Source organism: Chiloscyllium plagiosum, unplaced genomic scaffold (genome assembly GCF_037043375.1).
Source record: "Chiloscyllium plagiosum isolate Xiang-an unplaced genomic scaffold, Cpla_swu_hap1 HiC_scaffold_22, whole genome shotgun sequence".
Classification (NCBI taxonomy): Eukaryota; Metazoa; Chordata; class Chondrichthyes; order Orectolobiformes; family Hemiscylliidae; genus Chiloscyllium; species Chiloscyllium plagiosum.
In genome coordinates, this window is record NW_028270160.1 from 30,596,954 (window position 1) to 30,613,769 (window position 16,816).

Consider the following 16,816-nt stretch of genomic DNA (forward strand, 5'->3'; position numbering starts at 1 on the left):
GTCTGCCGGAGATCTCTGATGTTGCCTCCTTGACCACAAAGGAGTGAGTGAAGTGGTAGATGGCACGGGGCAGGGTGACACTAGACACACAGATACACAAGATGGCCATGGAGCCATGAGTTGACCACTTGACATATAAGATGGCCACCGGACCACAAAATGGGGGGAGACAGCAGAGCAAATACAGACACTGCCTGCGGCCACCAGAATGCCAGAGCAATGCACTCACAACCTAGTTAATAACTTTAAGGCGGGTGAGGGAGAGAATACACATGAGAATACACATAACATACACTGCCTGCTGAAGTGTCTGGGTGCAGTCAACATCTTTGATAGAAATGCGAACAGCTTGATATGGACTCAATATAAAGTGCTAATAGTTAGGGCTGCAGTAATCGTCCTTCTCAGAAAGAGTGATTAGTGTCCATTACTACAGCAATGGACTTCCACACACATTAAAACTGACAATGTCTGCATTGAAACTAACAACAATCGCGCTGAAATTAACAAAAGCTGCGTTAGAACTGACAAAGACTGTATCAAAACTATCTATGATTTTGCAATGATTGCCATAAACAAATCATGTTACAAAGACAATAATCTCATCACTGACCTATGGTGTCAAAAGATGTAAAGAAGTATCTTGACATGTGTTCTGGGTTGAGAGAAGAATCACAGCTGACCACTGTGCTGTTGGTGTCTTTCTCTCCCTGGAGCTCTGGTATTTCCTTGTTTAATAAACTCTGTCATTGAACCTCGATTCTGACTCTAAGACTGGTGATTTTCCCCATAGCATAGCCATTGTGACATTTCATGAGACAGACGAATCAGCAAATAGCAACTAAACCCAAGTTTCAAAGACATAACATGTAAATATGTGGGTAGAATTTCTTTCATTGTTGCTAGGTCAAAATCCTGGAATTTCCTCCCTAATGCATTGTGGGTCAACTCAGCAGGTGGACTGCAGTGGTTCAAGAAGGCAGCTCAACACCACCTTTACTGGCCAGACAGTGATGTCTACAGCCCACAAAATGAATATTAAAACAAAATTGGAAAATGTCACAGCTTGGGACTGAATTAATTGCCAGTGTTGTTAGACAAATTAAAGGAGTAATCACTAGAAGTAATGCCAAGGATGCAAACCATTAAGGAGAAGCAGTGAAGGTTGATAGCATAGGAAGTCACATTGTAAAGCATTAAAAAGTAAATAATATTAATGCCACTTAGTCATGGCAGGCATTCCCATTGTTGTGAGCAGAATAGAAATCAGATTGAAAGCAATTGACCAGATTACTGCAGTGGAAAATTGGAGTAGAGAATCCTGAGAATTTTGAGATAAAGTGGGTTTTAGTGAAAAATGATAGCTTGAGCAAAGAAAGGTTTTCAAAGTTAGGTCTAATTGCAGTAGTTTTGAAGACAGAAATCAATCATTGCCTATATAAGAGGAGCTATTATTAACCTAATGAAATGTAGTACAAGATTCAGGAGCTGAATGGGGTAAAGAGAAGAAAAATAATGACTTTAGTGTTTCCTCATACTACATGATGAGGAAAGAAATTAGAAAAGATTTTGATTGAACAGGCTGTGGTAGCAACATACTGAATTGGTTTCATTCCATAGCCTGAACAAAATTAGATTTATTTTAATAGTTCTCCATGGACAAGTGCTCTCTATTGTCAGGAACTGGATACTCCACACAGGGCGGCAAGAAAAATAGGTGCCTCCATCTGCAGTAGATCAGCCACAGCTACTCAGCTATGTAAGAATATCCATTTCCTGTTTAACAGCAAGAAACTTGACAAAGAATTGCTATCTAGGCGGAAGTGGGTACTGTAGATGCTGGAGATTAGAGTCAGGATTTGAGTGGTGCTGGAAAAGCACAGCAGGTCAGGCAGCATTCAAGGAGCAGAAAAATCGATGTTTCAGGCAAAAGTCCTTCATCAGGAAAGAATTACTATCTGTATAACCCAATGCTTTGGTGAATTGTAGTATTTTAGTAAGAAGATCTAATTCATAAATTATTTATTTCTTGGAAATTACTGCATTTGACAGTGCCACATGAAAGTACTCAAGAATCCCATTCCATTTTTAAATGGTGGACATCTGAAATTATGAAATGCGTAAAAATATCAAAATAAGGTCTCATGTTGGACATTTGTAAATTCAGGTGAAGATCTCCCCAAATCAGGCATCTCGCACAAATTAAATGAGTGTACATGGAATTTTGGGACTGGCTTCCTAAGTGAACATGCAGGAGGCTGGAAGAACACAGCAAACCAGGCAGCATCAGGAGGTGTAGAAGTTGACATTTTGGGTGTAACCCTTCTTCAGGACCCTTCAGGAATATAATCCCAAACTGGCAGCACGGTTGCTCAGTGGTTAGCATTGCTGCCTGACAGCACTAAGGTCCCAGGCTCGATTCCAGCCTTAGGCGACTGTCTGTGTGGAGTTTGCACATTCTCCTTGTGTGTGAGTGGATTTCCTCCGGCTGCTCTGGTTTCCTCCCACAGTCCAAAGATGTGCAAGTTAGGTGAATTGGCCATGCTAAATTGCCCATAGTGTTAGGGGCATCAGTCAGAGGGAAATGGGTCTGGGTGGGTTACTCTTCAGAGGGTCAGTGTGGACAGGTTGGGCCGAAGGGCCTGTTTCCACACTGTAGGGAAACTAATCTAAACTAGTGCCACCTGCCTGTGTATGGCCCATATGCCTCCAACCATTTATTATTCATTTACTGACCCTTCAGAAATGGTCCTGAAGAGGGGTACACCCAAAATGTCAACTTCTACACCTCCTGATGCTGCCTGGTTTGCTGTGTTCTTCCAACCTCCTGCCTGTCTACTTTGGATTACAGCATCTACAACGTTTTTTGTCTCCTTCCTCATTGAACATGACAGTTAAGGTTAATGTTTTTGTGCGGTTTAAATTACATTAATGGATTTCATTAGTGATCGATCTTACATGAATGTTCATCTTCTCAATATATAATTCTTGCTTGTAGGTATTTTCTTCAGGTCGTCTCAATGCCGTCGCTGATTATATGAATGGGAGGTGGCTCCTGAGGTGATTTCCCCCACAATTAAGTGCTTAGTGTATTTAGATATTTTTGAAAACCTGTTCAGGCTCACCTTTTGGGCGACGTCACACTTGAACCCAAGAACCTCATACTCAAAGTGACGGTCCCTACCACTTATCCACAGAGAGGCATGGATAGAGTGCATAGCCAGCGATGTTTTCCCAGGCTATCATGGAGTGCATAATTTTAAGGTGAATGGAGGAAGGTTTAGGGGAGATGTCAGAGGTAAGGTCTTTGCACTGAGAGTGGTGAGTGCATGGAATGTGCTGCTAGCAGTGGTAGTAGAGTCAGATTCATTAGGGACATTTAAGTGATTCTTGGGGAGGCACATAGATGATAGTAAAATGAAGGGTATGTAGGTTAGTTTGATCTTAGAGTAGGATAAGAGGTCGGCACAACATCGAAGGCCAAAGGGCCTGTACTATACTGTTCTAACTTCCCTCGGGGCTTCAGAGAGCCCCCCCCACCTGGAGGCTCAACGATTAGTCCCGCCCACGCGCCGCTGAATTGGTGGTCTCCAGACCGCAGCCGATTCCTGACTGGTCACCCTCTAGTGTCAATCAGGAGGCTCCGATTTCCGGCGGCTGCGCGTGGAGCGCTGACGGTTATGGCAGGCTCGAACAGCGGAGGTTGAAACGTTCCGGAAGTTGGAGCCGCGGGCTCTTTACGCCGATCGGCAGCGCTGGAGCAGCGAGGGGGGCAACAGGGTCCTCGGGAGACCCGTCGGTCTGTGTCTTTATGTCTGGTCGCCGGCCTTCCGGGAGCTGGGAAGTCCACGTTCGCACGACGTCTGCTGAAGGCCTTGCAGCCGAAGAGGCAATCGTTGCTGCTCTGTTACGATGAACTCATCCCGGGAGAAGCTTTTTCGCTTTTGGGACAAACTGATGGGGATCGGTTAACGGATAATCCTGCAGCGACGGTCAGGCTTCTACCAGCAGCATCTTAAATATCACTTGTAACCTGCCTTCGAATCACAGATCAATGGTGTATTAGAGTCATACAGCGTGGAAACAGACCTTTTGGTCTAACCAGGCTATGCCAACCATAATCCCAAACTAAGCTAGTGCCACCTGCCTGAGCATGGCCCATCTGCTTCCCAACATTTATTATTCATGTACTGATCCAAATGTCTCTTAAACTTGGTAACTGTACCTGCATCCACCACTTCCAGTGGAAGTTCATTTCACACACAAACCACTGTGTAAAAAAATAATTTGACCCTCCTGTTTTTAAATCTTTCTCCTCACCTTAAAACTTGGACGGCACAGTGGTTAGCACTGCTGCCTCACAGCACCAGAGACCCGGGTTCAATTCCTGCCTTAGGCGACTGCGTCGAGTTTGCGCATTCTCCCCGTGTCTGTGTGGGTTTCCTCCGGATGCTCTGGTTTCTTCCCACAGTCTAAAAATGTGCAGGTGAGGTGAATTGGCCTTGCTAAATTGCCCCTAGTGTTAGGTGAAGGGGTAAATGTAGGGGAATGGATCTGGGTGGGTTGCGCTTCGGCGGGTCGGTATGGACTTGTTGGGCCGAAGGGCCTGTTTCCACACTGTAAGTAATCTAATGTAAACTTCATCTGCCAGTCCTCAGCCTTTTGACCCAATTGATCAAGATCCTTTTGTAATTTTAGAAATCTTCTTCACTGTCCATTATATCAACAATTTTGGTACCATCTGCAAACTTACTAATCATGCTTTCCAGATTTTCATTTAAATCATTTTATATAAATGACATGCAAAAGTAGACCTCACACAAATCCCTGTGAAACACTGCGGGTCACAGGTCTCTTGTCAGAAAACAACCCACCACCATCACTCAGTCTCCTGCCATTTAGCCACTTTTGTATCCAATTGACAAACTCCTCTTGAATTCCATGTGATTTTTCTTTATTAATTAGTCTACCATGTGGAACCTTGTCAAATGTTTTACTTAAGTCCAAGTAAACAATATCTACCACTCTGTGGTCATCAATCTTCTTAATTATTTCCTCAAAAAACTCAAATCAAGTGTGTGAGATACAATTTCCCTCTCACAAAACCATACTGACTATCCCTAATCATTCTCTTGCCTCTAATTATTTCTGTGGCTTTTAACTATGATTGTCTGCAAGGATATCTTCCACTTTACAGTTGTGCATATGATGAAAAACTTCTTTTTCTCTTTCTTGTTTTTGCTGGAGTTAGACTATCCGATATCTCTCTCCTGAGGGGCAGTTGGTTGTTTAGAGTCATTTTCACATCAAGGATGCAGACAGGACAAGGAGACAAGCCTCTGAGCTGCCACAGCCAGTGTGAGGATTGAATCTGCAATATTGGTGCTATTCTGCATCATACTCTGGCTGACTGAGCTAATGCAAACCCCCCCACCCCCGACATAGAGCAGGAGAATGGTCCTTGGAATTTCAATTATCCTGGCCACAGTAAATGCTTAATGAGAGGAAGGTGATGGCCTCGTGGTCTTGTTGCTAGACTCTATCCAGAGACCTAAGTAATCTTCTGGGGAACTGATTTGAATCCCACTGTGGCAGATGGTGGAATTTCAATTCAATTAAACGAAAATCTTGAATGAAGAGTCTAATTATGATCATGTTGATTACCAGGGAAAACCCATCTGGTTCACTAATGTCCTTTAGGGAAGGAAACTGCTTACCCTTGTTTGGACTTCATGTGATGCCAGACCCACAGCAATTTGGTTGAGTCTTAACTGCCCTCTGGGATGGGTAATAAATGCTGGTATATTTAGATTTTATTTTAGATTACTTACAGTGTGCAAACAGGCCCTTCGGCACAACAAGTCCACACCGTCCCGCCAAAGCGCAACCCACCCATACCCCTACGTCTACCCCTTACCTAACACTACGGACAATTTAGCATAGCCAATTCACCTGACCTGCACATCTTTGGACTGTGGGAGGAAACCGGAGCATCCGGAGGAAACCCACGCAGACATGGGGAGAATGTGCAAACTCCACACAGTCAGTCGCCTGAGGCGGGAATTGAACCCGGGTCTCTGGCGCTGTGAGGCAGCAGTGCTAACCACTGTGCCACCTTGCCGCCCAGTGATGCCCTAATCCCATGAACAAGAAAAAAGGGATAGTCTTGCAATGCTGAATAGATTATTTTTGATGCTGTCATGTCAGGAAATGGTCATGATTGCTAGCAGATATTGGAGCAAAAAGCTCCAATATATTCGGATGTTTCTTCTCTTGAGAATGAGCCACAACCATGGTACTGCAGGTCACTATTTTCTGTGTGTTGGGGTTTGGGGAAGGGTGGCTATTCACTTTATCTATAAAGAGCCAACATTTCCCATTGAGATCTAATTTAATGCCAAAAAGTTGTTTTGACCTGCAAGGCAGTGGATAGGGAAACCTTTAAAAGTGGGGATGCAGCAGTGAGACTTTAAGTGGGAGGATGGTGATGTAGTACAGATAGTTGTGAGCAGGTTTCATTGTTTTATAGAAGTATATAAAGCCTGCATTTCTACTACTCGAGAAATCATGATTTAAGGTTAACTTTCAAAAATTGCAAGGATATGAAGCTGTCTCACAGTTGTTCACTTGGTTGGAGCGTCATGGCAGCCATTATTGTCTTGGACTTCATAACTCCAAACTTTTGACCCTACTTGAGTTGCAAAGCCGACTGTGGGAAGCTCTGTCTTAATCCTTGAATAATAAAGATCATTGTTTCCAAAACAGTGTATCAATCTTTCATTCAACAAACAGTCTCACCAGACTTATGGTCAGTCACTGGGAATAGAGATGTCCTGATTTCCTTCAGCAGCTCCTCTTGTTAATTTTTCACTGGTGGAAGGCCTCCTATTATTGGCCTTTCAGACATTGGAGCCCACCTGTTTGCTGGAATATGATATTTCGTCAAGCGTCCTCTAGGTCCTGAGACCAGGGGGAGTGAGACCTAAGAATTAAAATTCAACCCAGTTGCTTCATATGAAAGTAAAAATATCACAAACGTCATATTCTTTGCAGACAGATGTTAATAATGCTCTTGCTGTTTATAGCAATATTAATGATGTGCACCACAATAACTATGAAATATACAGAGGATATGCAGATGATGCAGTAGTTTTGCAAATACCATAACATTAAATGAAGTGCACAGTACAGTATTCAATTTGAGAAGCTCAGGTTCATTCACTCACTGCTGATCCAGACCCTAACCCTGCTACCTACTGCCAGAAATAAAGAACATTGAGGGAAGCTTTTAGAAATTCCTTTCTAGCTTCCTAAAGTAATGAAGCAAGTTCATGGAAATCATGTTAGTCTGTGCACATCTTAAAGTCAACAAACATAAATTATATTTAAATTATCAGATTATGCGTTCAAGTCTCAGTTCAGATACTTGAGTGTATCAATTTGACAATAAATGTCAATCTATATTTATCTGCATTTATTTGAGTGGAATATCTTTCATGCAGCTATCATGTAGAGTAAAGCAGGAATCTATCAAAGAATAGTTTCTTAAAATTTCCTGGGTAGTATGTTATTTAATTGGAAATAATATTTGTTTAGTATCAATCGACTCTATAAATGGGTCAAACTGAGTCAAATGTGAATTTGTATTAATAAAAATAAAATAAATAGGAGCAGGAGTTGTCCAGCCAGCCCATTTGAGTTTGCCCTTCCATTCTACAAAATGATAGCTAATCATCTACTTGACATGCACCCTCTCAACGTGACCCAATATCCTTTGATGCCCTTTGTGTCCGAAAATCTATTAATCTTTGTCTAGAATATACTCAATGACAGCATTTAAGCTCTGAAAGGTCGAGAGTTCCAAATGCTGAATGAAACAATTTCTCCACAGCTTAGTCCTAAATGGCTAACACTTAGTTATGGCACTTTTACCTCCTAGTTTTAGACTCCATAGCCAGGGGAAACTCCTCCCAACATCTATACTGACAAAACAATAAAATTTGACATATTTAAGTCTTGTCTACTTGATGATTCTCATTGGACAATCCTCAATTCCAAAAATAAGTCTAGTAAATCTTTGTTACACTCCCTTTATGGTAAATATTATTAAGTGAGGACATCAAAATTATAGTCTAAATATATCTTTTGTTTAATGCATTTATTTATTTTCATCAATTCAGTGCATTAAATTTATATTCAGGTTGCGATGAATGGCACAATTTTTAAGTTTTAATTTTTAAAAACTTTTATATTTTTAAATCCACAGGGTTCCCTCTGGAAATTGTACAGGCATAAGCTGCTGGTTTACATTGAACACTTAATACAGGCTATTCATGGGAATGGCTGCCTTTCTGTTTCTGGCATTGAAAATGATTCAACATGGGAATGTTTCATTCAGTCACTGAAACAGCAGCATATTATCTCTGGAGAAACTCAGCTTGGAGTGCAGCAGTACACAGTTTTCAACATGTATTTGAGACCCTTGGTTATAATTTTAGATGACAACTTCTACTATCAAAGCATGAGATATGAAGTTTTTCAGATAGCAAGGCGAAGTAAGTCTCCTGTAGAAAACAATATATAGTAATATATCTAGAATAAGCAGTCTACCATTGTGTGTAAATAACTACACAAATATTGGCCTATTTTCTTCATAACAAGAATAACCTGTCCTTTTTATTTCTGCTTCACTGAAATGGTATGAGTATCCAGAGTCCATACTCTTGTTTTTCAGCTTTCTTGTGGATCATCTTATTGTAAATTGAGAGTATTGGCATTTTCAGTGTCAAGAAGCATATAGCCTAAACTTGTTTTGAAATAGTTTCTTTTGGTATTAACATTAGTGCCTCAAAGATTACAACAAAGATACAAAAACAATAAATAGCAAAGTAGTAGCTAGTTTTCAAAGAATGGAATATTGTCATTACTAACTTAACTTTGTACTAGAGAATAAAGTATGCCAAAGAAAGGCTATTGCCTAAGTTTTCACTCTAGAATTGGAAGTGCAGAGTGATAATACCCCCAGGTTTGTAAGCACAATGCTTGGGAAAATGTTCCAAACAATAAAGTTTTCACTATGGGCTTTGAATGGGGATGGCAGGTTTGTTAGGTGTTGGGCCTACCAATTCTGGAAGCTGAGTGAGACAGGCTGTCTGAAAGGCTGGCCTTTGTGCTTCTGTTCTTTGTCCCAGCTATAAAAAAATATTTTAGCTCTCCCTATGCCAAATCATGCCCCTTACCCATATACCCATGGCCTAACATTGCTTTCTGTGCCAACCTATGTCTCTCTACTCATCCCTGATCCATTTTAACCCTGTGTCTCCTCTCTCATAGTCCCTCATAGCCTCCATACCAACTTATTCTTCTTTACCCAACCCCACATAGCCCTTTATAGCTTTTTGCCAACTTACACTAAGCTATGCTGCTCAACCATCAACCTTTGTCATAACTCTATGCCAGTTCAATCAGTATCCACAATGAGCAGAAGAGCCATTTTGAGCTGAAATAAAATAAAGCTGTAAGGGTATTTTGATGTCTTCACTATTTAAAATAAAATCCTCTCGTACAGTAAAAACACATTCAACAAATCTAAATCCTTTCAATAACAACCTTGTAAAACATACCATTATATTCATTGTCCACATCAAAAACTTCATAACTATATGGAGTTGTCAATCAAACTGTAAAGTGACAGGATTAATTTGATAGTTTGTCAATCATGCAGCTGTAATCCAATAATAACTTTCAGTGAAATGGCAAGCTTCACAGTTCCAATGAGCTTGAAAATTATAATGAGTTTATCCACTTTTCATATATTTTTATATCTACATATAACAACCCCAAAAGGCACTTGACCCCTTCCAAAAGAGTCCCTGAACCTATCCAAAAGGATTTCCTACCTCTCCAAAGAAGTTTGGTAAAGTACAATTTTTTTTCTCAAAACATAAAGTCCACAAATTGAGTTTTGGACACTGTTAACAAAAATGGCAATAACAAAAATTTCCCCTTTGTTGAAAATGTTGGGTACTAGGTTCAAGGGTGGAACTTCTGGAATTGGGGCTCTGACGCCATTCTGGCTAAGTTGGAGACCTGCTCTCTTGTTGTGGAAATTCAAATAAATCTCCAAAATCGCATTCAGACCTGTGTTTTGTCGTGAGTAATAACTTGGATTCTTTACGGACAGAGACATTGTAGACTGTATAGAATCATTTACAGTACATAAGGGGATCATTTGCCTCTTGTGACTTTATTCGTGGAGAAAGAGCAATAGAGCCTAATCCTATTTTTCAACTATTCAGTCAACAGTTTTAGGTCATGGCACTTTTGTAGGAGTGCATATTTAAGTAATTTTTAAATATGATTAGAGTTTTTGCTTCTGCCATCTTTTCAGTCAAAATTTCAGATCTCCACTACTCTTTGGGTTTAAAAAAGAATCCTCAAATTACTGATGAACTATGTACTGATGTCTCCTGGTTATTGACTTCTCTGCTAAGGGAAATAGGACTTTCCTATCCACTCTATCTAAGCTGCTAATAATTTTATACACTAAATTTCTTTTTACATTCTCTGTTACAAAGGAAATAAACCCACTCTATCCAACCTTGCCTCATAACTAATATTGATTTCGAAGCTTTTCGGATGCTGCCTGAATTGCCGTGCTCTTCCAGCACCACTGATCCATTCACCAGTCTTGGTGACATTTTTTGCTTCCTGACAAATGCAGTTACATCTTTCTTGTCATTTGGTGACCAGACTGCATGTGATACTTCACTTTTAATTTTACCAGTGTTTTATACAGTTCCAGCATAATGTCTTGCTCTTATGTACCATGCTTCAGTTAGTAAAAGTATAATCTGCATGCATTCTTAATCAGTTGATGTTCTTATCCTTCAGCCTTCAGGGATCTGTGTTCATACTCTCCAGGGATCCTACACACTTGTTATTATTCTGAAATCTCTTGTGTATAACCTTTGCTTGTTTGTCCTTATCAGTAATTGATAGGTTGGAGAAAGTTCCAGTAAGATTTACTGTTCTATTGAAATGATTAGGAATACAGGAATTCTGCATCCTTCCTGGTCAAGTTGCTAGCTATAGTTTAGTTTGTGCTTACTCTTATTTCAAGATTGCTTCAAAATTATGGCTGAAACTTTTGGGAGTTAGTTACCAGTTCTAAACTGAATATCTGATTCACTGAAATCAAAAGCTTTGTGAGAAATTCAGAATTCATAACAATGCAATGCAGTAATTCACATTTATTGGTTGGATAGGGTGTGTTTGATGTTTAATGGGTGCTGTGCCTGCTTAATGTTGGTGCTACTGTCTGTCTTGATGCTACTACTATCACTACCAATATTTTATATTGTTCTTTATGAGAAACTCAAACGTAAGATATACTGGGGTAGAAATTCTGCTTATACAATTGCCACTTAGGCATTTTCAACTCATTCGTTTTTGTGGAACCAAAGTTCCAAGCTGGTGAGAGTGGAATTTCTGACTAACTGTCTCCTTTAAAAAATGTTTCATTATAATTTTAGAAATGAATTTTCAGAAAAGTTGTTCACCAACAACTTATCTCTTTAAAAGATTCCCTAGGTTTCCTTCAGCTGTTCCTGGAGCGCCCCCTTGAACTATGTTTACAGAGAAATCATGAGAGAAGCTGTCCGGTAAATGATGAAACCATAGTACTGATGTCAACAAAAATACAGCTGCCTGATCCTGTGAGAAATTTATGGGAAAAGAACAGTCTGATACTGAAAAGCACAGAAAATGTGTTGGAAATAGATAGGTAAGTATTTTAAATAAACAATTACCTTGAACTTACTTTTAATACTTATTTTTAATTAAGAAGAAGACAACATCTTGATGTACCAGTTCTTTTGAAAGTTTTTTTTCTCAATTAATTATTGCAGTTTGATTACTTTCAGATATTTCAGAATGCAGGAGGCTTGCCAGTGACATTCACAAGCCATAATATAATAAAACAAATATCAGTGTACTATTGTCATAGTTTAACCAAAATACCATAATAATTCATAAATGTCTATTTGCATGTTTCATGATATTAGAATTATCAGGTTGTAAGTTGGTTCGCTGAACTGGTAGATTTGTTAGAACATAGAAAAATATAGCGCAGTACAGGCCCTTTGGCCCTCGATGTTGCGCCGATCCAAGCCCACCTAACCTACACTAGCCCACTATCCTCCATATGCCTATCCAATGCCTGTTTAAATACCCATAAAGAGGGAGAGTCCACCACTGCTACTGGCAGGGCATTCCATGAACTCACGACTTGCTGAGTAAAGAATCTACCCCTAACATCTGTCCTATACCTACCCCCCCCCTTAATTTAAAGCTATGCCCCCTCGTAATAGCTGACTCCATACGTGGATAAAGGTTCTCATGGTCAACCCTATCAAAACCCCTAATCATCTTGTACACCTCTATCAAGTCACCCCTAAACCTTCTTTTCTCCAATGAAAACAGCCCCAAGTGCCTCAGCCTTTTCTCATACAATCTTTCTACCATACCAGGCAACATCCTGGTAAACCTCCTCTGCACCCGTTCCAGTGCCACCACATCCTTCCTATAGTATGGCGACCAAAACTGCACACAATACTCCAGATGCAGCCGCACCAGAGTCTTATACAAATGCAACATGACCTCAGGACCCCGGAACTCAATTCCTCTACCAATAAAAGGCCAGTACGCCATATGCCTTCTTCACAGCACTATTTACCTGGGTGGCAACTTTCAGAGATCTGTGTACATGGACACCAAGATCCCTCTGCTCATCCACACTACCAAGTATCCGACCATTAGCCCAGTACCCCATCTTCTTGTTACTCTTACCAAAGTGAATCACCCCACACTTACCTACATTGAACTCCATTTGCCACCTTTCTGCCCAGCTCGGCAGCTTATCTATATCCCGCTGTAACCTGCCACATCCTTCCTCACTCAACAACTCCACCGACTTTTGTATCATCCGCAAACTTGCTCACCCAACCTTCTAGCCCCTCCTCCAGGTAATTTATAAAAATGACAAACAGCAGTGGTCCCAAAACAGATCCTTGCGGAATACCGCTAGTAACTGCACTCCAAGATGAACCTTTACCATCAACTACTACCCTCTGTCTTCTTCCAGCCAGCCAATTCCTAATCCAAACCTCCAACTCACCCTCAATGCCATACCTCCGTATTTTTTGCAGTAGCCTACCATGGGGAACCTTATCAAACGTCTTACTAAAATCTATATACACCACATCTACCGCTTTACCCTCATCCACCTCCTTAGTCACCTTCTCAAAGAATTGAATAAGGTTTGTGAGGCACGACCTGCCCTTCACAAAACATGATGACTATCCTTGATCACATTATTCCTACCAAATGTTCATAAATCCTATCCAGATGTTCATAAATCCTATCCCTTACAATTCTCTCTTAGACTTTGCCCACAACAGAAGTGAGACTCACCAGCCTATAGTTACTAGGGTTATTCCTACTCCCCTTCTTGAACAAGGGAACCACATTTGCTATCCTCCAGTCTTCTGGCACTATTCCTGTAGACAACAAGGACATAAAAATCAAGGCCAATGGCTCTGCAATCTCCTGCCTTGCTTCCCAGAGAATCCTAGGATAAATGCCATCAGGCCCAGGGAACTTATCTATTTTCACCCTTTCCAGAATTTCCAACACCTCTTCCCTACATACCTCAAAGCCGTCCATTCTAATTAATTGTGACTCAGTATTCACATCGGCAACAATGGTGGGCGGCACGGTGGCACAGTGGTTAGCACTGCTGCCTCACAGCGCCAGAGACCCGGGTTCAATTCCCGCCTCAGGCGGCTGACTGTGTGGAGTTTGCACATTCTCCCCGTGTCTGCGTGGGTTTCCTCCGGGTGCTCCAGTTTCCTCCCACAGTCCAAAGATCTGCAGGTCAGGTGAATTGGCCATGCTAAATTGCCCGTAGTGTTAGGTAAGGGGTAGACATAGGGGTATGGGTGGGTTGAGCTTCAGCGGGTCGGTGTGGACTTGTTGGGCCGAAAGGGCCTGTTTCCACACTGTAATGTAATCTAATGTCCTGTTCCTGAGTGAATACTGACGAAAAGTATTCATTCTGTGTCTCCTCAATCTCGGGCGTTTCATCACCATGCTAGGTAACATCATCAGTGAGCCTCTGATGTAGTGCTGGTATTCTGTCCTGCTTGCTGTTTGTGTCTTGGTCTGTTGTGATGGGTGATATCACTTTCGGGACTTTTTCTGAGAGGTTGGTAAATTGATGTGTTTGTTAATGGAGTTCTGATTTGAATGCCACGTGCCTAGGAATTCCCGTGTCTTTGTTTAGCCTGTCCTAGGATGGATGTGTTGTCCCAGTCGAACTGGTATCCCTCTTCGTCTGTGTGTATGGATGCTAGTGATAGTTGGTCATGTCTTTTGGTGACTAGTTGGTGCTCATGTATCCTGGTGGCTAGTTTCTGGCTCATCTGTCCAATATAATGTTTGTTGCAGTCCTTGCAGGGTATTTTATATATATGATGTTTGTTCCGCCAGTTGTTGGTAGGGGGTCCTTTAAATTCATCAGGAGCTGTTTCAGTGTGGTGGTAAGTTTGTGAGCTATCATGATGCCTAAGAGCTGGAATAATCTGGTCGTCAACTCTGAGATGTCTTTGATGTATGGCAGGGTGGCTAGAGTCTCTAGGCGTGTTGTCTCTTCATGTTTAGGTCTGTTGTGTAGGCATCGGCGGAGTGCGCTTAGCGGGTACCTGTTGTTTCTGAATACATTATATAGGTATATTTCCTCGGCTTCTCCTAATTCTTGGGTGCTGCAGTGTGTGGTGGCTCGTTTAAGTCATGTCCTGATGCAGCTCCGTTTGTGGGTGTTGGGATGATTGTTCCTGTAGTTGAATATCTGGTCAGTGTGTGTGGCTTTCCTGTTGACATTGTTCAGCAGCTCTCCATTTGCATTTCGTTCTTGTGTGATGTCTAGGAAGGAAGGCTGTTGCTGTTCTCTTCCTCTTTGGTAGACTTTATACCAGTAAAGATGTTGCTTGTGTTTGTGGGTTACTTCTAATTAGTTGCGTTTCGTGATGACAAAGGTGTTTCATGATGGACCCAAAATGTGGTGTGGATCGTCGGAAGGGCTGTTTGTTCTAACCTCTGCACAACTGCTTTTGCTAAAAGTCCTGATATTGGTGATCCCATAGGCTTCCCATTAATTTGTTTGTAGATCTTTACGTTGAAGGTGAAGTGGTTTGTGAGACACAAGTTTACCAGTTTGAGGATTCTGTCCTTGCTGATTGAGTTGGTGTTGTCAGGTGTTTGTATCCTTGGTTCGTCTAGCAGTGAGGTCAGTGTTTCTTTGGCTAGGGTGATGTTTATTGATGTGAATAGAGCTGTCACGTTGAAGCAAACCATGACCTCATCGTCCTCTACCTTAGTGTCTTTGATGATGTTAAGGAATCCCTGGATGGAGTGGCTTGAGTCTTCTACTAGGTATTTCAGTTTGCATTGAAGTTCCTTTGCTAGTCTGCATGTCAGAATGCCTGGACGTGAGACTATGGGTCGGGGGGGGGGGGACCCCCTTGTTTACGTACCTTTGGTAATCTGTAGAAACGGGTTGTGTTGGATCCTTCAGGTTTCATTCTTTGGAGGTCTGTTTTGTTAATTTCACCTATCATGTGAAGTTTCCTCAGGGATGCTATAATTCGGTTTTCTAGCTGTGGAGTCGGGTCTATTGCCACCTGTTGGTAGGTGTCCATATCTGCGAGTAGTGTTTGTTGGATGTAGGTTTGCTCGCTGAGCTGGAAGGTTCGTTTTCACATTGACAGCTGTGCTGGCGCCACTGCTGCAACACAGACAGACACCACGCCGCTCCCCAGTGGGGGGCATTGAGCCTGTTAAGTGGAATGTGCAGGGTGCAGGGAAGGTCAAGCGCTCCCATGCCGGAGGACTTCGGAATCTGAACTTAGGGGGACAAAGGGGACGGGTCTTCTGTGACACCACAGCCATGCTCTCGCCAGCGAAGGCAAGTGCGATTGATTGCCAAGTCAAGTGTTGTTTGCTTTTTCACTATATGGTGTTCTGTTTAGGTTGACGATCATGCACCCTTTGTCTGCTGGTAGGATTACGATTTTTCTGGCTTTTCTGAGTCCTTCCAGGGCTTTCCTTTATGTGTGTCGAGGGTGTTCCTTTCTTTCTTTCTTTCTGCTTAGTTTTGGTGTTAATGTCTGTCTGATGGCTTGCTGGATTTCTTCCGCAAGTCCGTTGTCTTTCAGGGAAGTTTTCAGTGCTGCTAGAAAGTCTTTTTGTCTGCATTCCTGTGGTTGAAGCTCATCCCTCGTACTTGGACGGCTTTTTCTGTGTCTGAGTGGTCGGTCAGACAGGTTCTTTATCCAAGTCTCTGAATTGACCATGTTATTGCTGTGCATGAACTTAGCCAGTTTTTCTTGGAGGGCTAGTCTTTTTTTTGTCTTGGTCCACTGTTGTTTAATGTTGATGGCTCATTTTAGCATACTTGTCCATTCATGGTCAGTTGCGTTAGTGTACGGAGTTTATTGGCGTGAAAATTCTCTGTTCATATTTATGGCGTTGGTTGTGACTTCATTTATCATTTCTCGTATAATCCTGTGACTTCTGTTCTGCTGTTCTTCTGACTTGTGAGGTTTTGAGATTAGATCTATATTGATTCAGTTGTCAAGTGGAGTTTGTTAGCTCAGTTAGCTAAATGCAGAGTGAATGTCAACAGCATGGATTCAATTCCTGCACAGGTTGCTGTTAACATGAAGGTTCTCCCCTACCTGATGCGTAGTGACCTACT

General features: G+C 41.7%; 1 protein-coding gene across 1 annotated transcript in view; it reads left to right on the forward strand.

Moving 5' to 3' along the window:
* The window catches only part of pstk (phosphoseryl-tRNA kinase), a 36,960-nt gene that overhangs the window by 5,404 nt on the left and 14,740 nt on the right, over positions 1 to 16,816 (forward strand). Inside the window, exons 3-5 of the mRNA XM_087999266.1 lie at positions 3,707 to 3,992; positions 8,267 to 8,555; positions 11,584 to 11,785. Of these exons, the coding sequence (XP_087855392.1) occupies positions 3,707 to 3,992; positions 8,267 to 8,555; positions 11,584 to 11,785 (777 nt within the window). The remainder of the gene's footprint in view (positions 1 to 3,706; positions 3,993 to 8,266; positions 8,556 to 11,583; positions 11,786 to 16,816) is intronic.